The sequence below is a fragment of the Bacillus rossius genome, chromosome 1 (assembly GCF_032445375.1).
Source record: "Bacillus rossius redtenbacheri isolate Brsri chromosome 1, Brsri_v3, whole genome shotgun sequence".
Taxonomy (NCBI): Eukaryota; Metazoa; Arthropoda; class Insecta; order Phasmatodea; family Bacillidae; genus Bacillus; species Bacillus rossius.
In genome coordinates this window covers 250718413-250743317 of record NC_086330.1, presented here as the reverse complement: position 1 = coordinate 250743317, position 24905 = coordinate 250718413, and the positions used below count along the sequence as shown (strand labels likewise).

Here is a 24905-nt window from a genome sequence, read left to right as displayed (position 1 = left end):
CACGACCTCTCGTCACGATGCTCGAACAATGACTGAGCTTACAGTCTTCCTTCCTTTGTGCGGGCAGAGTCCTGGGCTTGCTGACGTAATTCTCAATCAATCACGGCGCATGGCAACAGAAATTTCCACGAAATTCTTACTTCTGTTCCCACGATGCAGCAATTTTGTCTCTTTCTCGCACTCCCGTGACCATGACTCACACGCCTAGTGTGTGAAACAAAGCCTCGGTCGTGGAAAAAACGAAGGAGAATCACGTCAGCACGCCTTCCCACACAAAAAGCTAGCAAAAAAAATTACTTCAAAAATAAACTTATGAATTTTAAAAATAAAAACAATAAACCCGGTGAAATATTTTACGACAAACCTAAAATATGACAAGAATTTACAACAAATGATTATTACTGGATTGCATGAGGAAGGCTGTAATCTTGGTTGTTACAACTTCAACGATTGCAAAACTAACATATTGGGAAAAAAGCAGTTTTTACATTTCCTAATAAATTAATGTTTCACAAAACTAAAGAAAAATATCTCACCTAACATTGCAAATGAAAAAAACACAACAACCAATCACCGAACATAGCAAATGAAGTGCACAAACACAACTACAAATCACAACATTTAAAAGGCATAAAAAAATAAATATCACTAACCTTTATTGGCTTTATGACAATAATTGTTTACTATCAATATTTACTTGTATAGATTAAATTCAAGCCAAAAATCATTGCCTTCACTCTATTTAATCAATTCTATATTGTGAAACACGAACCATCAATTTCATGGTCACTATTGGGTCATTCCATGCTAGATCATCCAGCCAAGATACACATTGTCCACCCCACCACCTCAGATTTGGATGAAATTTGGTAGATGGTTTCTTCAGACAAGTATAAGAACCCATATTTTTCATTTTGGGAATATTGGCTCTAGTTTGGAATTAAAAGCCCATCAAAGTTTCCCTCTCTTTGGTGGAATTTTTTTAATCTGCAACCAAAGTTGAGTGACACATCTTGCTTCAACTTACATTTGCAATAACAGTTATTAATGTAGAATTGTGAAATTCACCATACTTATTCAGAATTTTACTTAGAATTTAAATATCACTTGTAAAATGTAATTGAATGCCCAGAAGTACGTGCAATTATGTTAGAAGTGGAAAAAATAAATTATTAGGTACCAAAAATTTTAAATATCAGTTCAGTAATCCTATTATAACTTTTGCTATTAATCTTTATAATCTTGGGCTTGATATCATTAGAATGGGCACAAATTTTGCTACAAAATGGTGGAATAAAATTTGTGGATATTTACCTTTTCACTCTCACTCCACCTAGATAAATGTTTTGGTGGATAGAATTTTTGTTAACTGTACATATCTTCAGTACATAAGTTTCTATAAATAAAATTACAGAATTACAGTAGTCAAAGTTAAGCTTGCAAACCGTTCTCATGAAAATTGCTTTTTTTAGCAATACCAGTGTCACTTTATTTTGTACATATCTGAAGTAGGCCTACTTTTAGTTCTTTATCAATGTAATCTATGAAGACGCTGGTTCCATTTTGACAATTTTGATGTAATTTTTCTCTCACTCATGGATGTCTGTTTATAATACACCCTTCCAACATGAGTCTCAAGTTTCGGAACATCAACAGTGCAAAGAATGTTGACTAATTGTACCCAGCATGAATTATCCTGACCATAATTACAATGTTATGGCCAGTAAAATAATTTAGCTGGCCGTTGAGGATGCATAAACTTAATAATTGCATCTTAATCTTCTTTTTCAAGCACTAACCCAATATAACACTCATCAACATAAACTGAACAAACATACAAATTACAGGGTATAAACCTGACCACCTCAGAATTAGATGAAATTTGGTATGAAGGTTGTCCTCATAGAGATTAAGAATAATGCCATTTTTTTTTTTTTTTTTTTTTTTTAAATATCTCAAAGGTTTCAAAATTACAGCTATGAAAAGTTTCACAAAAACCACCAAAAAAAAGTAACAAACATATTTTGAGATCACCATAGCTTTTCTCCTAATTGAGCTAAAGAGATGGGAGTGGTGTCATTTTACTCAGTTTTAAATGTTCTTTCATTTGATGTACAACACAACATACTTTGTTATAAAAAGTGTTTATGAGATCACACTCAAATTCAAAATTTTTATTTTAATTTTCTCATAAAGAGCATTTTTTAAATTTTTAAAAAATTCTTATAAATAGTTTATACTTTTGGTAAGCGATTCCCAAAATGTCAAAGTGAGAGGCTAATGGGTTCATAATTAAATAATAATTTTTAAAATTTTTATATTTTTTAGTTTTAGTTTAATACATACAAACACTGTTTGGCAAAAATTCTGTGTAATCCACCAAACATTAATTGCTGTACAAGTGAATGTACAGAATGCCCAGGTGTTGCCCCAATTCGCAAAATCATTGAAGAGGTTTTTGAAGAAAATCTTATAGGAAATATCACTTATCGTCAGTGGGTGTCTGTTGATCGTTACAGTCTTGAAACTTTACAGAAATCTAAATGAGAATTTTATAAATATTTTCTGTAACTAACTGACCATTTAAGAAAAGCAAGATTTTATTGCAAAGCAGCAGTCATCATTAATTATTGACAAAAAATAAGATAGGTATTAAAGAGTCTGAGTTTGTAGTAAACCTAAATTTCTCTGAAAACTATAACATTTTCATTCAGGACGAAACTAAAAGTTTCCACTGGGAAAGTGATCATGTGACAATACACCCATTTGTGATTTATTACAGAGAGAATAATAAACTTAAGCATTTAAGTTTTTTAGTAATTTCACCATGTTTGGAGCATAACACTGTTTCTGTGTATACATTCCAGAAAAAACTATTAAGGGAACACAGCAATATCATGCTTATATTCCTGTAAATTCAAGTGTATCAAAGAAATGTGTAAAAATATTCTCTGAAGATACAACAGAGGAAACAGCGACCATCCAAATATGCCCTGAAAAACTACAAATGACAGAAATGAGTGGATATATAACTACTGTATATGACCAAAAGTGGTGGCTGGCATATGTGTTGGAGAAGAATGAAGAAGAAGATGAACTAAAAGTAACATTTGTGTATCCTGCTGGTCCTTCATCATCATTTTCATATCCAAGAAAACCAGACATATTGTGGATACCACTGACAGATGTACTTTGTAAAGTTGATCCCACCACTCCTACATGAAGGATTTATGTAATAACATCTGAAGAAGCTATAAAAACATCACACATCATGATGTTCTGAATAACTTTTGCCTAAGATGTATAAATGTTAAAAATTTAATCTTAAGTTCATAACTAATGTAATATAGTAAAGAAATCTGTAGTACTTAGGTAAGGTAACAGTTTCATAAAATACCCTTTTTTAAAATTATATTTTTAACTATAAACCCATTAGCCACCCACTTTGAAATTTTGAGAATCACTTACCAAAAGTATAAACTATTTAAAGGAATTTAAAAAAAAAATTCAAAAATGCTCTGTTTGTCAAAATCAAAATTATAATTTTAAATTTTATTTCTCCAAAACACTTATTATATATAACAAAGTATATTTTGTTGTATATCAAGAGAAAGCACATTTAAATTGAGTAAACTGACACCACTCCCATATCTCTAGCTCAATTATAAGAAATGCTACGGTGATTAAAAAATATGTCAGTTATGTTTTTTGGCAGATGTTGGGAAACTTTACATAGCTATAATTTTGAAACAGTTTGAAATATTTGAAAAAAAAAATGGCATTTTTCTTAATCTCTATGAGGAAAACCTTCATACCAAATTTCAATAAATTTTGAGGTGGTCAAATAAATTATTTTATTTTTGTGAGTTGATTTCATACAGAATGACCCGCTCTCTATTTTTTTCAGTCAAAGAGTACTCTTAACAAAAATTTTCATCAGAGCTAATTCGCTTAGCTGCTATTATTGTTTTAGATAGTGGAATTAAATAGTGCAAACACCTTCTTCCAGGCACATTTGTGAACTTTGAGAAACGCTTGTTAAACTTTTCTTCCACTGCGTGAGTGTCATCTTTGATCAGCTGAAACTTAATTTTAGTAAAATATTCATTGCAAAATTAAAACATCTGCTCAGTTTTCACAATTTGATCTTCATATGGTCTTTGCAAGCTCACTTTAGATACCGGCCTTTTAACACTTCCTCCAACAACATCACAAGCTGTTTTACCATGACTTGTTGCATGAAAGGTCCATAAAGCTTTTAAATAAAATTCTTCCAAGTGATAGCAGAGGTTGACCAAACTTTTAAAATTCTTGCATTATACTCCACTTGATTAATGTTAAGGAATTCTTCATGAATTAGTGAGCTCAATCTTCTTTGAACCTCATATACAAAGAGAACATCATGGTTAAGGTAATCTGAGATAAAGCACAAAGACATATTATATGTTTCTCCATTCTTTCTGAAGTACAAAGTTACTGGATGTAATATGCAAGCAGAATGCACCCAATGATATGACGTAATTTCTCCTTGGATAACAAAAGAATAGTTTTATGCAAAGTCCATGAAAACTAGTACCTTTTTAATTTAGCTGAATGTTTTCTTTCCTCTGTTTCACATAGTTTGACTGCTGTTAAGAGACGAATGAGTGTGGTTTTATAGCCGCCAGTTTCTTCAGAATCTGATCAATAAACTCACATAAAGAAAGGACCAACATTTGTAAATGGCTGCGATTAGTAGTTACCCATTGTGAAAACTGAATTTCATCTTCATCATCAATGTCAGTAAAAATGTTTCTGACGTATTCTTGTACTTTTTCAGAATTTGGACAGTTAGGACATATTCTTAACATGCAATCACGGTATTCACTATCACATACCAGTAAATTGATAAGGTCCTTTAGCTTTGATTTTTCTAAATTCATAGCACTTAAAAGAAGAATTGGATTCTGGTGAATTTAGCTAACACAGACCGAATATGTACCTGGCTGATGAACTGTGAGACACCATTTTGGCCGCAGCTCACAGAATTTAGAAAATCCTACTTTATCACAAGGGAATTTCTCTCTGTATACTGTGTGTAGTTCTTTATGATTGTAGAGTATTAGGTGCTTTTGTTCATTAACATTTTTGTGTACACTAACCTTATCTTTGGCACCTGGCATTAGTCTGCTGTTTTCATCTGCTTGATCAAAATTGGTAACTTTTTCAACCATTTCAGCAGAAATGTTTTGACCTTGCAAAGGCTCAGGATTTATTGAAAGAATTAATTTTTCTTTCACCAACTGGTGTGATTTTCTTTCTAGGTACTGTACTCATAAACATTGAATTCTGTTGAAATTTTCTTTCGTGACCAGGAATTAGGTGCAACTTAATAAATGTGTAACTTCTCCCTTATGAATGTTGCATATTTCAATTTTTCTTTCATCTGATTAAAAATTTAAGTCACTTGTATTCCTCTTAATAACTGACTCTTCTGGTAAGTCTTTATCAGTACTTCCTTCAGACTGCAATTCATCTTCTGGTAGCTTTAAAACTGCTGTTACTTTTGATTTCACTTCATTTTTTAATTCAGCTATCTTTCTTTTGCCATATACTAATTTTGAATGCTTTGTAGGTCATTTTGGTTTTAAGGGTGATACATCAAGAGTACTCATCCTTAAATTCAAATCTTCCTTTTGAAATGGTGTAGTGTCACTAAGGTCTTCCTTCGTAGGTGTAAGCATGTGAGGGTCTGGTCTTCCTCTTCGTTAGAATTATTCTGTGAATTTTCAAACTCTTCTTCTTGAAATAACTTCATCCTACAATTGGAACACAGTTTGTTCACGAACTAACAAAACACCAGCTTTCCTTTTCACATTTTTGGCCATTTGAAGAGATATAGGTCTTATGCCACTTTTTTTTATAGACCTTTTGTGTTTCTTTGCTGGGTTACAACACTTTTTAAAAGCTTCCCGTAATATTTAACGATTGATGCATAGTGTTCTGAACAGATACTTGAGTTTGAATGCAGGTTGAATCCATCGATCATCCAAAGAATTATTTCTTTTTCTTCATCAGGAAGTTCAGAAATATTAAAAATTATCTTTCTGTCTGTTGTATGTATTTATATGACACACAGAATTAAGCTTAAAACTGATTTATAATCATCTTAACCACTTGTTTCATAAAGAACTTGCTTTTATAAAGAAGGGAGGTAAATATCCACAAATTTTATTTCACAGTTTTTTTTTAGCAAATTTTGTGCCCTTTCTAATGGTATCAAGCCCGAGATTGTAAAGATTAATAAAAAAAGGTTTTAATACAATTGCTAAACTGATGTTTACAATTTTTAGTAATTTATGTTTTCCACTTCTAACGTAAATTGCACGTATTTTTGAGCATTTAATTACATTTTACAAGTGATATTTGAAATCTACGTAAAATTCTGAATAAGTAAATAGATTCAATCTTTACAAGGTACGTAAATTATAACATTTTTTTATATTTAAACACGATTTTCCGCCACATGCAACAATCTTATCAAAAATAGTTTCAGAAAAAAGTTTTAGATAGTATTTATAAGATTTACAAATAATCAAAATATATTTGATGGTGTACTTATTAAGGAAAATCAGAATTTTTTTTTCCCTCCACTCCTTGCAGTTATGGTTGGTCATATAAAAATTATTTTGACAAAAGTTTTGGTATTACTCTAATGAGTTATAAAATAACTTCATACAGATGAAATATTTGTTATATTAAGAGAGTTATGGTGATTTTTCTGTTTTTCACAAAACCTTTCCCATTTATACCCCTTTGGTCGAATGTTGCTCAATTACGAATTCAACCAAGATTTTTCCATTACTATATTTCTGTATCAGTTTGACAGTGATATGTGCAAAATTATGGCAGTTATCGTGTCTATTAAAAAGTGATGTGAATGTGTGTGTATAATTGTGGGATTACAATGTTTTTGGTGTCTATGGACCATGAAATAAAAACTATATAAATATTTTCCGGAAGTCACGCCATGGTAACCGCTACAATAGGTAGTCTTTCTTCAAAATTCTACTTAATACGACTGTTTTTTTGTTTGAGAGCTGATACAAGAGAAGTGTGTGTTGTGTGCAGGCATGCGAACCAGCAGCCACGCTGGCTCTGGAGGACGTGAATGAGCGCCAGGACTTGCTGCCCGGCTTCACGCTCAAGCTGCACTGGAATGACAGTGAGGTACGTCTGCTTCTACCTCGACAATTATTGCATCATGGTACAAATACTGCAGGTGTACGTAGGGAGTAAGTGGCAATCCTGCACAAGTCTCTGTGGAGCCGTAGCTGTGCCCGTGGCACGTTCACATGACACATTTGTACTTAAAAATGAGAGAAATAATGGTCCCTCTCCATCCATACCAAGCTCTTGCTCGAGAAAACATTTGACTTTTCCTTCAGCTGCAGCACACTTTAGCTACTGTTCTGCAGATCAGCAAATTCCACTTCAAATATTTGCTAGCTTTCTAACACAAAATCCTTAGTCGTAATTACCTAATCATAACCATCGAGAAATTAATTTAACTATTGCATGGTACTTGAATCAGGTTAAGCATAGTTTTCAACCACACCACGTAGGTTTGCCTCAACTGTAGTTTTTGCTCTGCATGGAGAGGTGCTGCCTTTGTCGAGAGTGCGCCTGTTGGTATCACCTGCTTGCCCACAGCTGTACATGAGCAAGCCTAACACCGTGCTCACCACTACCTCTGCTGCCCTGGGGTTTCGCTTCTTTCCCTATGTTGGCATCGTATCTAACAAAAGAAAACAAACAAATGTTTGTAACTCTTTTATGAAATATTTTTTTTATTGACCAACCCAAATATATTGAGAAGTTTTGGAAACTTTACTTTGTAACCATTTAATTTTGTGCTGGTATTCTTATATCCCGGCATCTACAGCTTGTAATTTATGTGGTTGCCCTGCCACCTCCCGACCAGTCATCGTCATCATGTGACTGATGTTTGTGAGTTGTTAAGTGTCAGGTTTGTGTTCAGTTCTGTCCGGCATCTTGTCCCCTCTCCCACTTGCAGTGTAGCTGGATACATATGCTTCCAGCGCAGTTGCTAATATCTCGCAGCTTCAAGAGACTTAACTTTTAATTGATAAGTTTTCCCAAGTTCTAAAAGTTTTGATTAAGAATAGATGGATTCTAAATGATGTAGGTACTTATCTGCCCTCTCAAGTTAAATTAAATCATGTGTTTGTTTTATTATTCAATAAATTGTCATTACCCTACTCATCATAATGATACCACAGTTGTTGAGTAGTCAGATCATTTGCCTCCCGCCTAAGCAATTTGTGTGCCATTTCCTTTCAGGTGGGTTCCAACCTGGATTTTTCACACGGTGAAAATATGTTGAACATTGCAATGAGTTGGTGGGTTTTTGCCACTCATTAATTCCGAAAAAGTTAGATTTCAATTTATCTTTCTATATAGGCCTATTCTCTAATGACTTCAATTTCATGATTAATAAATCAATCATTATAATCATTATATTATTCAAATTATATAATCTTAATTTAATGAATGAGGATGGCTATTGTGATGACTGATTTTTACAATCTTTAGTCGAGTTACACCAGGGGGTCCACAGGTCACGAAAGTCACATAATAAACAGTAACAGTGCTGGAAGTAAAGAAACTTTAATTTCTAGCAACCTTTTGCTAGCTTGCATTTTGTTTTTAGTTTTTAGTTGCATATTAAATGCAAATAATCTGTTCATTTAACACATTTGGGTCCATGCTTGAGCTCAGCTCGATCATAGTATTTTGATACAATGAAGGGCACACGAGTCTCATTCGAGCAGATGTTTACACAAACTGATATGTGCTTGCTCGAGCAGGAAACGAGCTTGGATTGTCACGCACACTCTCCACAGTCGTAGTTCTATGGGTTGCCACTAGATGCCATGCCTGTACTGTTGTACGTGTGAAGTGGCTTCGGGCATGCTGCATCATGCCAGGGGAATTACTGGGTTCTTGCTGTATTGGAAATGGTGAAAAGGTATTGCAAGAGTGACAAATTTTATGCTTTTTCTGGTTCGGAAGCTGACAACTGCAGTTCTGATTCTTTGTATGAACTATCATCTTGACTATTCCGACACATCAGGTTTGTATGCAAGCATTCAAAACCTACCAAATATATTTCAAACATATTTTACCTACGTCTAAACATGTATAATTTTTATATAATTTTATAACGTGTATAATTTTATATTAGAGATGATTTTGCAAAAAGGCAGGAAACAGAAGAGCTGTTTTTCTCAGAAAACCTGACCTGAATTGTACTTGACTACAATATAAATAAAACAGATGTTGATCAATTACTCTGTTACGATCCCTTTCAAAGAAAATCAATAAAACTGTAGAGCAAAAAAAAATTTTTACCACCTTTTTTTGATGAATCATAAATTCATTCATTTTGTTCAAAGAACCCAGGGCTAATGTTAACAAAACTAGATTGGAAAGCATAATGAAAGCTCTTGGAAACCAGCTGGCTTCATATGCTACTACAGATGCAGAAGTTAAATCATCATCCTCATCTACGGATCACCATTTTCAGAAGAACATTTTCGCCAACCGATTATAAACGCAACCCCACAAGATAGTGTAAAGTATGTTCTGACGTGGGCAAAGCCAACGGTGGTAAATGACTGAGGAAGGAAACTCATTGGTGGTGCCAAGACTGTGGTTTTGTTCTGTGCATGCCATATTGTTTCCCATAGTTTCATACAAATTCTAATTTTTCTTAAACATCAAACACTAAAAATTATTTGAGTATTTTTGTATCTTTTACTGAGGTGATTGTTTGAAAATATGTGATAAACAATAACTGAACTTGATTAAAAATATATATTCATTTCATCGAATAGTATCAAGTGAATATGAGAAATTTTTATTTATATAAAACATAGTTTATTACAAAAATTCACTTATCTGTAAATACAATAGATAAAATTATGATTTAAATATTGTTAGAACTTATGTGGGGAGAACTAGGTTCGTAAAGGATAGCCCAGTTAGGTTTTATTACAGTTTTATTAATTACTACTATTTACATTAGTAATAAATAATATGTATATAACTCCAGAAAAGAATAGGAAAGAGAGTGAAACAATAGGAAGTTGACAAAAAAAGCTGGAAATGTTAGTCTGGCGAAAGACAAAATATATCTGATATCACTGAGAATACACAGATTGAGTCTAAACAATGTCAGATTAAGTGCCTATATTTCCGGAGGTTAATTATAGCCTTCACTTTATTTTGAGCTAGATTTTAGTCAAGTTTTCAGTGAAAAGTAAAATTCTGTATTATGTAGGGCAAGTTGCAGAGAAAACAGATTCATCTAAATGTCTTTGTCAGATTTCTGAAAGAGCTGACAACAGAAAAAATTTCATCTTTCCTGACACAAGATATCAGTGCTTCAAATATATATTATTTGTAAACTTCGGGATCCATTTTGAGTAGGGCAAACAAAAAGATCTGCTATTTGTATATAGGTAAATATCTATACAAAATTAGCCAAAATGGAAAAATTGTATCACACAATGCTCTAACAACATAGCCCAACAAGTACATATTGGCATTTATACAAACGGTAAAAATGTTTACAGAAAATCATTATTAGATTCATAAAAAATTGTTGGTAATTTTTGCCCCTACCTCTCCACCACCTCAGCACCTATGCAAGTGACAAGTACTTTGTACACACGCCTTAACATGTCATACATGTGCAAGCATAAATTTTACATTAATTATTCAATGAAATTAAAAATTTGTTTATGTAACCTTCAATTTGTCAGTTAATCCTGTGATGTGGTCATGTTTAACTACCTAGGAAATAAACAAAATTTTGTTGGGTATGCAATGACTGGTTCATTTACTTTTCCTTTTTTTGAAAAAAAAAAAAAAAGATAGAATTAGGAAATTTATATTATGTGTAATTAGGTCGCCAGTGTGAGCCGAGTCTGGTGGCTTAAGCCATGTACATAAGCTTAAGATGATGATGTACTTTGTTGTAATGATTTTGGTAGTGCCAACAATGTCTGGTAGCCTTGGCCATGTGTATTTTCCTGTACAACGAGATTTCGGAAGTGATTATTACATGTAATTAGGTCGTCAAAGTGAGTGTGATGTTGAAAGTTTGAGCAGGGACTCTGTTTTTGTCATGTACAGCATGCTGTAGAATGAGGTTTAAATTATGATTATATGTGTGATGATGGCAGTGTGAGCCAGGACTGGGTGCCTCAGTCATGTACAACCTTCTGTACAACAAGCCCCAGAAACTGATGCTGCTGGCTGGCTGCAGCACTGTCTGTACAACGGTCGCGGAGGCTGCTAAGATGTGGAATCTTGTAGTGGTGAGTTGTACTTTAAGTATACCTATCTTAAAACTATTTATTCTCTGAAAGGTTCTGTTTTTGGAGTTATGTCGGATTATGTCTCCTCCGGCTTTCATGGAGAGAGGACATGGTGTGTGGCTAGTGCCCTTTCTCTACTTAGTTACTTGATCCTCATATCCCATCATTGAATTCTAGCCTTGTCCCTGTTTTGCACCAGTGTTGCTTGTTTTGTAGTTTTTTTTGTATAAATGCAATATATTTTTCTTAGTTGAGAACATAAATTAATATCTTCAAGGTTGGAAATTCATCATGTTCATTTCCGGATGCTGCTGTTATATTTTTAATGGCATTCCATAGTAATAATATAAATGTCTGCAAGCAATATGAATATATCTTTTTTATCTTCCTAATGTTGTTTTCCTCTGATTACGTGCTAATTTTGTCTCTCAGTGCTTTCACAGTGTAAAATGTAATATTTACAACTTTCACAAACACTGTGGACTTGTCTCTAACTATAAGACACAAAGGTTGACAGGTATTCTTACAAACCTTTGTTAGGGTATGATTAAATAAAAAGGAATAAGTTTATTAGATATTTGTCCAATACATACTTAAGCATTTTTTTATGATTTCATTTTTTTTATATATTTAAACATTGCAATGTAACTTTGTATATTTTGTTTAACTTTTGCATTGATGGTATGTTGTGTAGTACTTGTTTTGTTTTATCATGAATTAATCTTTTTTTATTTATTTTTAAGTTTAAAATATTTCAGTAGGCAACCCTTATTGTTCAAATATTGACGTCAACCGGGGCTTCGCCCCATGAGCCTAGTCAGTCTCCGTTTCCCCAACATCCTCCTCCCCTTCCCTGGCATTTGTACCGCCATGTACGTAGTAGTGTGTTTGAATTGCGCGCCACGAACTACCACAAGAGGGCGCTTAGAAGCAGTGCGGCGACCCCCTAATTTGCTAAGTTTAATGTTAATTGTAAACCTTTTGTTTTCATTCATTTTTGCCCCAGTGTTTGTGCAGTATACTCATGTATTCTTTAATTTAAATATCATGTTACTTGAAAGAGCCACAGACGTTGCCCGGGCGGACCCGAATAGGCACGGACTTGGACGAGGGTAGGAATGTTTTTATATAAACTCTCAATAACTAAGTAGATATTAATGAACTTTAAATTGCCAGTAATTTTTATATATTTTTTAATGTTAATCTATAATTTACTTAACTTTCGCTTACGTTGAAGAATAATCATTTTCGGAGTAATAAAAGTCATCTGGAGAGTAGCACCTCACTACTTGCAACAGTCGCCAGGATATTTGTTTTTTATGTTTGTGCGAGGAACAGTTGTCGTTGTAGCCGGGCACAACGTTTATTCGAACACTGCAAGTACGTAACTATACATATAATAGATATTGTGGAAATAAATTTTCTATGACATTTCAAAGTGTGTGTACATTTTTTGGACGTAACCTGTATACCAGAATTACGAGTTTTTGACTGTGCTACCAAAGGAACTGCTTATAATTTCAGGAAAAATACTGCAACACAATAAAAAAACTCATTCCTAACAACATAGATATCAGCTCAAAATGGCTTATTGCTTTACAAGAATGTGATAATGAAAGCCTTTACAGAATTTGAAAAAAAGTTCTCTATAAAGTGAGAAATGATTCTCTTACGATAAAGCGGCAAAGCTAAATAATTAATGCCATAAAGACAAACCTTAAAACCAAAAGGGCATTACCATGTTGCACATATATAATCATGGGCAAGACTACCATTAAAGGACTCATTTATTAAGCAAAAGGGCTGTTGAAAAATAATGAATTTACATATACAACTTGAAGAGCACTAAGTACTCTAAAAACAATACAAGCATTAATTACAATAAAATATTTTATAAAGCCCCATATTACCAATTTACATAATAATTAATATTAATGCTGAAAATCTGCTACAGGTGTTAAACTGCCGACTTGTGCACAACAGCTATGCTACCATCCACGCCACTCAATTAGCCCTGTGCTTATGTCTCTTGTCACTGTTATGTCTCTTACGGAGTGGCTTCTTTAATAAACAAAGTCTTACAACAACCACACTTGTAAATATTTTTATCACACTGTGTCTGTGAAATATTTTATCACCCGCACCTGGGGTTCGAGAAATAATTCTATCTCAAAACTTTCAACAAGTGACGATGTCATACCAAGTCCAATCTTCGTAAGTGGCACCTGGAGCAGCGTAACGGCGTGGATCGGCAACTGGCTGGAGCTTCGGCATGGCTTGTAGTCTTCTTTGATGGTCTGTGAGCTTCTGCTGACATGAGAGCTAGACAGGGGGCTTTTATAAGCACTAGCCCCAGCCCAAGACAGGACAGAGAACATTCTTCTCTCACCGTTCACCTGGTCACAAAAGTCATCCATACGATCACGTGGCACTTTTCTTGGTAAGAACACTTTTTTACACTGTGAAACACTCTTCGGAATGAAGCCTTTTTTTATGGCTGCCGTGCTGTTGGCCTACCCACCAGTCTTGGAGTGAGCAGCATTCGACGCCACTGCCCTTCCGAGTGATGACAGGGTTATGAATAAGCTTAACCGGGGGGGGGGGGGGGGGGGGGGGGGGAGTGTGTGTGTGTGTGAGAGAGAGAAAAAAAATTACAAGGTCAATGTCATAACAGTACACAACTTCAAATGGCAGTGAAGAAACTGTCTATTACATGTTGGCAAGCATGTAGCACTGGAATTGCTACTCACGTAATCCAAAGCCCACCAATAGTGGAGGATCCAACCTTTCAACACTTCTGAAAAAGTTTTCTTACATATTTTTTTTAGGGTTAGGTGGTTCTTGATTTTCATTAGTACATAGTTAAATCAAATGTAAAATCCTTCCGTGATTCCCTCCAGTGTATTTGTGTTAATGTGCTTGTGTATATGCATTTGTGTGTGTGTAATAATGTGTCTACGTGTCTATGTATGATTCAAAATATTTATTTTACAGGAAGCATGAGAGCACAGCTACAATATTGTGTTGGTCTATATTACAGTCCTGAGGGAACTATTGTGCATGTGTGAGTCTGCAGTGTATCAAGTATGACTGGTGACTGCAGAGGGCTGTGTCGCTCCCCAGCTCTGCTACGGAGCCAGCTCCCCGGCCTTGTCGGACCGCAACAGGTTCCCCACTCTGTTCCGCACGCACCCGTCCGCGACGGTGCACAACCCCACCAGGATCAAGCTGATGGAGAAGTTCGGCTGGTCCCGGGTCGCCATTCTGCAGCAAGCCGAGGAAGTGTTCATATCGGTCAGTAGGTTATTACATTTGGACATGTCACTACCCTCCTCGTCTAACCCTCTCAATACTTAGGATATTTTCATTAATTTTTTTATATTTTCTGAGATGTTTAACTTTATTCATATATTTTTATATTTCTAAAATAATTACATTAAAAATAACATTATATTTGTTTTAGTGCCGTGTGCCAACAGAAGTACAAATGCTTCCTGTGCACTCGGAATGAGTAAATTTATCTATCCCACCAACAAAAGCATTCCTGGTATACATTTTATATTTGCAGAAGAGAATTTGGAAGGTATATGCTGAACTATTATAGATAAATATTGCTCGACTATAATTTGTGAATGTAGCTTTTAACTTCTAAATTATGGCCCAAAATTAATTTGGTTTTGTGGAACACATCTAAAGGTTTGGAGGGTAATTTTATTTTCCTTCACCCACCCGCCCCTCCCCCCTTCTGTCTACCCCACCACCACCACCAAGTGTACTAAATTAAATTAAGAATGGTAATTATTGTTCATTTTTGTTGGCCTGATTAAATTATGACCCAGAATAGTCACAATTCATAACACTATTGAATAGTGGATATTGTTGGTATGCAATAAAAATGTTTTACTGAAATTTTTAAGTTGCTTCTTTAGAATTGGTTTTCAGTGAGTTATTTAAAGTAAATAAATATGTTTAATGTTTTTTAAAATTCATTTTTTGCAAACAATGCTTGAAAAAATTAATTTCCTCGCACAGTCCAAAATAACTGCAGCAAACTTGATTTCACTCAGTTTGTTTCGTGAGAATTATGGTGTTCTGACTGATTTTATGAAGATGATAAATAAAAAATCTTTCTGTAAAATTCCCCTACTACATTAGTAGCATGTACAAACCAGGGTATAAGGCCTCTGGGGTATTGCTGCACAAAAATGTGTGGTCATTGTGGGTCAATTCTGAGGCTCTTGGTCAAAACAATTTTTAATTATATTTTTGAAAGAAGTTGATTTGCGGCCAACCCGGACCAGCGAGCATTAAATTGTCTTCCCATAACGACGACTAGTTCGACAATGCAGCTACTTTTCTTTACCAAGTTGAAACAGAGTGAGGAAGCCCCGCAGGCCAACTGACCATAGAAGTAAATGACCAGACCCACCAGCTTCAAGGTCAGCTCCCTAGGTTAACAAATACAATCATTGTTCCATGACTTTCTGGAGTGACACATCCCACCAAGGCATGGTTCATCATGATTGGCTGTTGAAGTAGCACCCTGCAAACATTCTACTCGACAGGATTTCCTAGCTGTGCAGTCACCTGTCTACATGCGGAATTTTCCCAATAACAATAACAAAAAAATAACTATGTCTCTCGGGCAGACACCAGATTGTTACGTCCCCTGTCTTTCTTTTCTTCCGAGTCTGAAAATTTGTCAATTGTGCTAAAAAAAAATACTTATTGGTATGAACTTGTAAATTTTAATATTAATACAATATTTATATAGTACAATAATCAAAAGCAAACCACTTTTAGCTTAATCCAAATTGGTCACTAAATTCAAAACATGTAAAAATTTTCCAGAACGGTTTTTTAGGAATAAAATGCTAGAACATTCTGAAGTATGATTTTAAAAATTTACAAATTAAATGTAAACTTTTAAACTAGGGTAATATGACTATTAGTTATCTAATCAGCTACTCTACTGTAATTGCAGGAAAACATTAAAAATGCTTGATAAAGTTGGGAAGGGCAGAGTTTCTGTAGTTTTCTTCAGGCTTTGTTGGCAATGTTCTCTCTGAAGTGTGATGGGAATTGTGTGCCAGACGGTGGAGGACTTGGAAGCTCGCTGCAAGGACAGCGGCATCGAGATAGTGACACGCCAGAGCTTTCTCAGTGACCCGTCAGACGCCGTGCGCAACTTGCGTAGACAAGACGCTCGCATCATCGTGGGGCTGTTCTACGTGGTGGCGGCCAGGAAGGTTCTGTGCGAGATGTACAAGCAGCACCTGTTTGGCAAGTCATATGTCTGGTTCTTCATAGGTGAGTCCTCGCTCTATTAGCACTACTCTAAATGTTTAAACTGGGTCAGCTCATACATACTACATGTAGTTCATCCAATTTAGCTCTGTTTTACATTCTGAGTCAATAATTTTATTTTCACCTGCTGTCCAACATATATTTTTGTTATCGCCCGGCTCTTATCTCGTCAACTGGCATGACATCACATTTGTAACTGCTGACAGGTCTTTGGAATGCAAGGAGGAGGTTTGCTACAAGCTTTCTCTTCCCCTTTTCCCCTCATCAGTCTCTCACCCTCCAAAATTTTAAATATTAAGCGCTTAAATTGTCTGCCGTGATGGCTGATGCGCCGCGTCGTTGGTTAAAATCCAACACCTTGGTGTAATTTAATTCATGAGCAGTGAGTGAGTGCTTAAGTGATTTGGGTATGGTCTGGGTGCCAGCAACAGACTGTTGCAAGCCTGGCCATGTGTCAGACCAATTCCAACAGCTCAACTGGGGGAGCCCCATGTGTTCTACAGGTCGGTCGGGACTCTACTGTTCTGTTCCAGACAGTCGCGCTTTGAGAGCACCTTTTGCCTTACAAGTTGTCAACTTGAATATGGTCCATTTTTCCAGTTGCCCATTTTTTCGTTTGCTGTATGTTCCACACAATGGTGGTCTGAATATTATATCTAGGGCCAGTAGAAAAAAGGAAATAAATATGGTCACCTACTGCAGTAAAAATAAGTTATTTTGGTCCAAAATTTTGGTGGAAAAAAATGTTTCTTTTGAACAATACATCAATTTTGTCATCATAATTTTGACTGTATATTTCTAGTTGATGAAAATTATGTATTTTTTTATTAGTTTATCAAGAACAATAGTTTTAATAACAACTATGACAAATTACAGTTAAATTTGGTATACTGAGTTTTCATTGCTACAGATTAAAATTCTCTAAATTATATACATTGATAAAACAAGTCAGAAATTGATTTGAAACATGTGCTTATTTAGTTGAATATTAAATGTGTTTCGACCATCTCAGTAAATCGGATTACAGGGTTTGTCAGTAAAGTAATGATATTGGCCGCTCCATAAGTTCCAGTTGCCTGGAGAGCAGTCCCTGGCAGGGGAATTTGTGGTGGGGGTCCAAACTAAGCAACAGACCAGGTGGCAGTCTAATCCGAGCTGACGCAGTGAGGATTAAGCATGGCGCACAAGCTGTATTTTAGTTTTTGTCACGGCAGAAAATGTCCAAATTGGAGCGTTTGCTGGAGCACCGCTGCACGATTAAATTTTGCTCTTTCCTCTGAGAAAAACCACTTCTGAGACACTTGCTTTGGTTAAGGAGGCTTACAAAGACAACACCCTGTTAAGGGCTCAGGTTTTCCGATGATTCAGTGAGTTCAAGAATGGACGGGAGATAGATGAAGACATGTAGCGATCTGGATGCCCTTCAGTGATTAGTTTGGACAAAAATGTGGCCAATGTAAAAATTCTCCTGGACTCTGTTTGTCGTTTGAGTGTAAGATTAATTGGAATCCCTAAACATGTGCAAAACAACAGTGCACAAAATTATTTCTGAAAGTTTGAACATGCGGAAGGTTTGAGCGAAATTAGTTCCAAAAGTGTTGAGTCGTGAACAAAAAAGCGACAAGTTGACGTTTCCCATGAGATGTTGGCGCAGTTAGAAAGTGAACTGGACTTTCTAGCAACAAAATAACGGGCGATGAATCATGGGTGTTCCAGTACGACCCCGAAACCAAGCACCAAAGTTCTGAGTGGCACACCTCAAACTCCCCACACCCCAAGAAAGCAAGAATGTCGGAAGTCCAAGGTAAAGACAATGTTAATTGTCTTTTTTGACAAGCGTGGGATGGTCCACAAAGAATTTGTAGCTCTGGGACAAACTGTCAATGCCGTTTTCTACAAAGAAGTCCTTGCGCGCTTGTACAGAGCCGTCAAATGGAAACAACCAGAGATGGCAGATTGCTGGAAGCTCCACAACAACAACGCTCCATACCACACCGGGTCATTACATGTCAGTTCATCCAACAAAAATTGAAAATGTAACCATTGTTTTTAATTTTGATAAAAATTGGTTCATTTGTTTGGTGACATAAGGCCACTTAAAAACCAAAATTTCAGATTTTTATCTCAAATACTTCCTGAGAAATCGAAGGTTTCGTTGTGACCATTTTTGGCCTAAAACATGTTGTAATGACAGCATAAATTGGTCAGTATCTGTGTTTCCTTGCTTTGATTTCACTGTAATACCAATATTTCAGAATAAGAACACTTTTCCTTATGTAAAATTCTCTAGTGAATTCAAATTTTGGCCACCAAATTGCTATATCTAAATGGTTTGTAAGTTCTAACAGAATTATTAACATGACTGATGTTTCATGTATCATCTGCATCCTTTAATACAAAATAGACTGTATCTCAAATGGCAGACCTCACAAAAAAATGAGCTTGGTACTATTTGAAAGAGAAGGAAATTTCCTATAAGATACATTAAAAAAAATTGTGGCTTTCTGCTGGCAACATGTAATGTACTCGATAATCGCTTACTAATGCTATATGTACACATAAAAAAATTCCCTACTTACACAAATCTATTGCCAATGAATTAGAATCTACAGACACAATCCTCCAATGTTTGCAATTAGCAAACTGCATTGCTTTTCTGATAAAGCTGCCATTCTATATCACACTTGCACAAGTCTTCTTTCAAAAAACTGTAAGTTCTGCCAGAGCTGCTTGTTGATGGTGCCTGCAAGATGCTGAGTATGTGTGCAAAAGGAACCCAGCACACATCGTCTCGAGGTGAAGGCCAGTAAAAGGAAGCACTTGGACCGGCAGGGTGCATGAAGGTTACTTGAGCATCTTCTTCTGACCTATCAATGTTGTTTACAACACCAACGAACCATTTTTTGTCATACACACAAGACACATAGCAACGAGTACTATACAGTTTTGATATTGTACCACCAGGGTCTTAGCTAGCTGCTGTAGCGAAATTGAAAACTAAGGAATATGCATTATCCTGACTTGTTTTCTTCATTCCTATTTCATACTAGGATATTGGTGAAGCATTGTGAAACCCTCTTGTGTCTGGGATTGTCTTTGCCTTAGTATACCGTTGTTGTATAGTCGAACGAACGTCATCCACATCATTCTTGTCAATGTAATGAAAGATAATACCTGTTATGTGTTCATTGCAGTAGGTAAACATCTTAGACACTGATGTAATTCGGTCTTGGAATGGTCGTTGAAGACTAGCTTTTGATGTCAGTTGCTTAACAGTTCCCCCAAAACCATCGCAAGATGATTTGCCATGGCTTGTGGCAAAGAATGACCAAGAAGCTGTGAGCTGAAAATCTTGTGTGTGGTGGCACAAATTGAGGATATTCTTGCAGTTCTTGTACTGAGCAGCACAACCATCACTGAAATAATGTATGTGTTTTACTTGAGGCAGGTGTCTTTTAACATATGTGACTATTTCTGACTGTGTTTTATACACCATGATCCAAATGACTGCTCGTTTTCAAATTAGCATTGTCTGAATTTTTGTAGTAAATGACTACTGGATGAACTGTACATTGACTATTGGTCCAATGGTATCCTTGTGCTTCATTTTGGATAACGAAGGAAAAATTTTCACTGAAATCTAATAAAGCTATAACTTCTCTTTCACTTATTTTCTCTTTCAACTGCTTGAGGTAGTCCGATTGTTTCTTTGTGGTATAGGAATGGGGTATGAGGAGTTCCATTTTTTGTACTAAAATTTCCATTAAGTCTTCTACTCTTGAGGTAAGGGTTTGTAATTGTGTTCGGTCTGTACTGACCCACTGTTGATATTCAATAACATCATCTGGATCACAGTCTAAAGTATGATATAGATGCTGCTTTAGAGTATCTGGAGAAGGACATTGTTCACATTGTCTTAGCATACAGGCAGGATTTAAAATGTCACATACAAGATACAAAATAAGTGAACTATACTTTTCACCTACACCAAGACAGTGAAGAAGTAATTCAACATTTTGGTGTATAGTGCACACACAGACGGAATGGGTTCCAGAACTTCCAGCTAAAACGCACCATTTAGGATGCAACGTACAAAACTTTGAAAACCCTACCTTGAGAAATGGATTTTTTGCCTTAAAAGAACAATACAGCTCATGCAAGTTACATAGCAAAAGTCTTTTCTGTTTGTAAACATTTTTGGATATACTAACTTTATCTTTCATTCCTGGCATTACCCTGGAAAACTCATCATCTTGATAGAAATCTTGAATGACCTGCACAGTTTCTTCAGGTAACTTCTTCCCACCTGTGGGATGAACTAATGCGCAGATTCCTTTTTTCAGTGTAAGTTGTCTTGCTTGTCTTACCATGTACTCAGAAACACCAAATTCTTGTGCTGCCTTCTGTCTGGACCATGATTGAGGGATAAGGGTAAGAATTTGTAATTTGCTTTGTCTATTCATTGTGGGCAGCTTTTGCTTTATTAAAGTTACCAAACGGTCCAAATCGGCAGCCTTTTGTTCCACTTCATGCCTCTGTAATTCTGTACTTTCACTAGTTGATGTGGCTGTAAGCTGTACATCTAATACTTTAGATATTTTGTCTGCTACAGCTGATGATACCTCTTGTACTTTACATTTCCCATATTTTTCTTTTGCATGTTGTGGTACAGCATGCAGTTTTATTGGTGACTGTTGCAAATATTCCAAACTTTTGTCAAGTAAGCTACGGGTTTCTTCTTTTGATGCTTGAATCTCTAAACCCTCTGCAACGTCACTTTCAGGTGATTCTAAAGATACCTGTGCACCTACTTCTTGAATATTATACAACCTATTCTTACATGAGGAGCATAATTTTTTACCAGGAATTAAATTAAGTCCCTTGTCTGCTGCTTTTCTGTAGCACTGTAAAGAGATTGTGCGCAAAGAACGCTTAACTGGAACACTATGCACTTTCATAGGATCACAACATGATGTCTGAAATATTTCATACTTCTTAATATAAAACAATTCGTGATGAAAACATATGGTGTGAAGATTATGTTTAGAAATACCTGTTCTCAGCACAAGAAGAGTTTGAATATCTTTGGAAAGTGATTCCAATCTTTTGATTCCCTTTGTTTTAATATAACACTTTTATGACATTCTTCATGCATATCATTCCCAACAGAACAGAATTCTAGTTTAGTAGTACTGGTAGCCATGTAGTTCTCATCCAACTTATAATGAACTAAGACTGTTATAGCGCGATAACTGACTGTATACGATAACGATTATAGATGCCATTATAATACAACAATTTAACGGTGAGGCTACACCATAGTACTACTCACCGCCATGATGAAAAATATGACTGACTTCCGGCTGGAAGTCCAGGGCTGCCAACTATTGGCAGATGATGCTGAATAATGGTTGCCACTACACAGCAGCATGGGAAATACAAACTTGAAGTATTCAGAGACTTCTCAGAAGCACTGATTACGTTGAGGTCTAATCAATGTTACTAACACAAAATTACACACACTAATACACAGTCTGAATATTCCGCCCACCTTGAAACGTCATTTCAACACAATGGTAGGGGACAGAGCTTGACCACTGGGCGTTTGAGAGATCCAGTGATGGTGCGCACAGTAGCCACTCTTGCCACACCATCCTTTCCAGGGTGAAGGTTCTGGATACGCCCCAGGCGCCACTGAAGAGGTGGTGATCGCTCTTCTTTCAACAGCACGAGCTGATGGGGTACAAGAGGCGTTGCTGGTTTGTGCCACTTATGTCACTGTTGCAAAGTGTGCAGATAGTCTCTGTGCCAGCGATGCCAGAAATCCTGCCGTAGCCGCTCCACAAGCTGCCAACGATTTAGATGATTTAGCGGAACATTCTGAAGATCAGGCTCTGGCAATGTTACCAATGGTTCCAATGTCAAGAAATGACCAGGAGTCAACGCATTGAAGTCCTTGGGGTCGCTGCTCAATGGACACAACGGTCGGGAATTCAAGGTGGCTTCCACCTGGATCAGTACACTGTACAACTCTTCATATGTCAACACCTGCTCACCGATCACTTTCTGAAGATGGGTTTTGAAAGACTTGACTCCAGCCTCCCAGAGGCCTCCGAAGTGTGGTGCGGCAGGGGGGTTGAAGTGCCATGTAATACTAAGCTGAGACACGGCATCCGTGATGGCTTGTTGATGACCAGGTGACGACACTAGCTGTTGAAGCTCCTTGAGGTGATTGTGTGCTCCCACAAAGTTTGTGCCACAATCTGAGTAAATGTCTGAAGATCTTCCTCGCCTACCAATGAAGCGCTTGTACGCAGCAAGAAATGCCTCAGTGGATAGATCAGAGGCCAGTTCAACGTGGACGGCTTTGGTGGCACAGCATACAGAGATACAAAGGTAAGCCTTCAAGATGGGTGCCCTGCGCACTCTAGCAAGTTTAATGGGAAATGGTCCAGTATAGTAGACTCCTGACTTAGCAAAGTCTGCTGAACCCTCATGGCTGGAAGATCTCCCATCCTAGGTTGAGCAAAGGAGGATCTTTGCCTGAAGCAGCGCAAGCATGTACGCAGTAAGCGAGTAATGGCATCCTTGTCACCCAAGATCCAAAACTGTTCTCTCAGAATACCTCTGAGTGTCTGAACTCCTGGATGATTACCGTATAAACCCACGTACCACCCGCACCTTTTTTAAAAAATCAGGTTCGAAAAAGTAGGGTGCGGGTGTTACGTGGGTCTTGGGCCATTTTTGCACGGTGACGAAATAACGCCGGCGCGACTGGAGGTTGCTGCGATAGACAAGAGGGGTAGGGGAAAAGGATGGGAAGGAAGCGGCAGACAGTCAAGGTCACATTCCTCACAGCGTTTTCACACTGCAGCTTCGCTGGTTACAAACGCGCGCGCCCACGCACTGTCCTATCCTCATTTGTAAAGTACCCAGTGGTTTACACGTGTGTTGGCTGCAAGTATTGTAATGAATCGTAAAAAGTTGCGTTCTTTCACAGTTGTGGAAAAATTAAAAATACATAATCAGTGAAGCGGAAGAAATCGGTAACCGTGCTGCTGGGCGAATATATGATGTTGACGAATCATGTGTGAGGGATTGGAGGTAATGTAAAGACAAACTGCTTACGGCCAGTGGCGATAGACGTGCGTTCCGTGGTGCGGTAGCAAAGTTTCCGGAGATAGAGGAAAAACTCTACGACTACAGGCGGCAATTCGGGTACACTGTAAGAACGGAAATGTGTTCGCTAAAGGCGCTGCAAATTGCTCGTGAAGTTGGCGTGGGTGAAGGTTTTAAAGCAAGTAGAAACTGGATGCGCAGGTTCTTGGTAAGAAAGGGTTTGTCCATGAGGCGGCGTACTACAATCTGCCAGCGTTTACCGACAAGCTACGATGAGAAAGTAATAGCATTTCAGAGGCATGTGTTAAAGCTGCGGAAGCTGTAGAATATGCCACATTTAGGCACAAGGTTTTTTATTATGCGTGGCTAGGACTCGCGTGCTTTATCGTTTATTTGTTTGAACGAGGTCATTGCCCAGCGCACGATAATGGACGCGGAAGATTGTAACTGTAAACAGCTGGGAGCTGGGCAAGGTCACGCGCGCACACTGCATGTTGTTCTCGATCGCGTGCGGCGATGCCACGTTCTACTCGCACGATGTTTCCACATTGCAGTTCCTTGCCTTCTGTACAATTTAACACAAATGCCGAGGCTGTAATAAGTAGCATAGTACTTTTTTGGTAATTCTTTACAATTTGTTACTGTTTGAAAGGAAAAGAAATCACGACTAAACTATTTTTTTCATGCAGATTTGCAATAAAAACATTTTTTCCCACCATGGCATTCTAAAAATAAGGGTGCGGGTCTTACCCGGGGGCGGGTGGTACGTGGGTTTATACGGTATTTTTGTCGTGATGATGGCGTATGATGAGATCAGTCAGAGGATCGGATTTCGGCAGAAGCAATGGGTGTTTGTGCTCAAATGGGACTGTAGCTTGAGGCAGTCTGCCACCCACCCTAACCAATCCATGCTCATCCAGAAAGGGTACTAGTTTTCGAATCTGGGAAGAAGTGCAACAAGCTCTCCTAAGAGCATCAATGTCCCCCTGGAATGAACTAGATTGAGTGCGAAGCAGCCAAAGCCTTAACGCATGATTCAATTCCAAGGGTGTGAGGCTCCCATATAAGCGTGCTGAGTGGGAAGTACTTAAG

The 24905-nt window shown here is 36.9% G+C and overlaps 1 protein-coding gene across 2 annotated transcripts in view; it reads left to right on the top strand.

Moving 5' to 3' along the window:
- The window catches only part of LOC134527466 (gamma-aminobutyric acid type B receptor subunit 1), a 262732-nt gene that overhangs the window by 3736 nt on the left and 234091 nt on the right, over positions 1-24905 (top strand). For both annotated transcript variants that reach the window (XM_063360161.1, XM_063360160.1), the window contains exons 2-5: positions 7111-7209; positions 11253-11387; positions 14511-14681; positions 16481-16697. In XM_063360161.1, coding sequence (XP_063216231.1) covers positions 7111-7209; positions 11253-11387; positions 14511-14681; positions 16481-16697 — 622 coding nt within the window. The remainder of the gene's footprint in view (positions 1-7110; positions 7210-11252; positions 11388-14510; positions 14682-16480; positions 16698-24905) is intronic.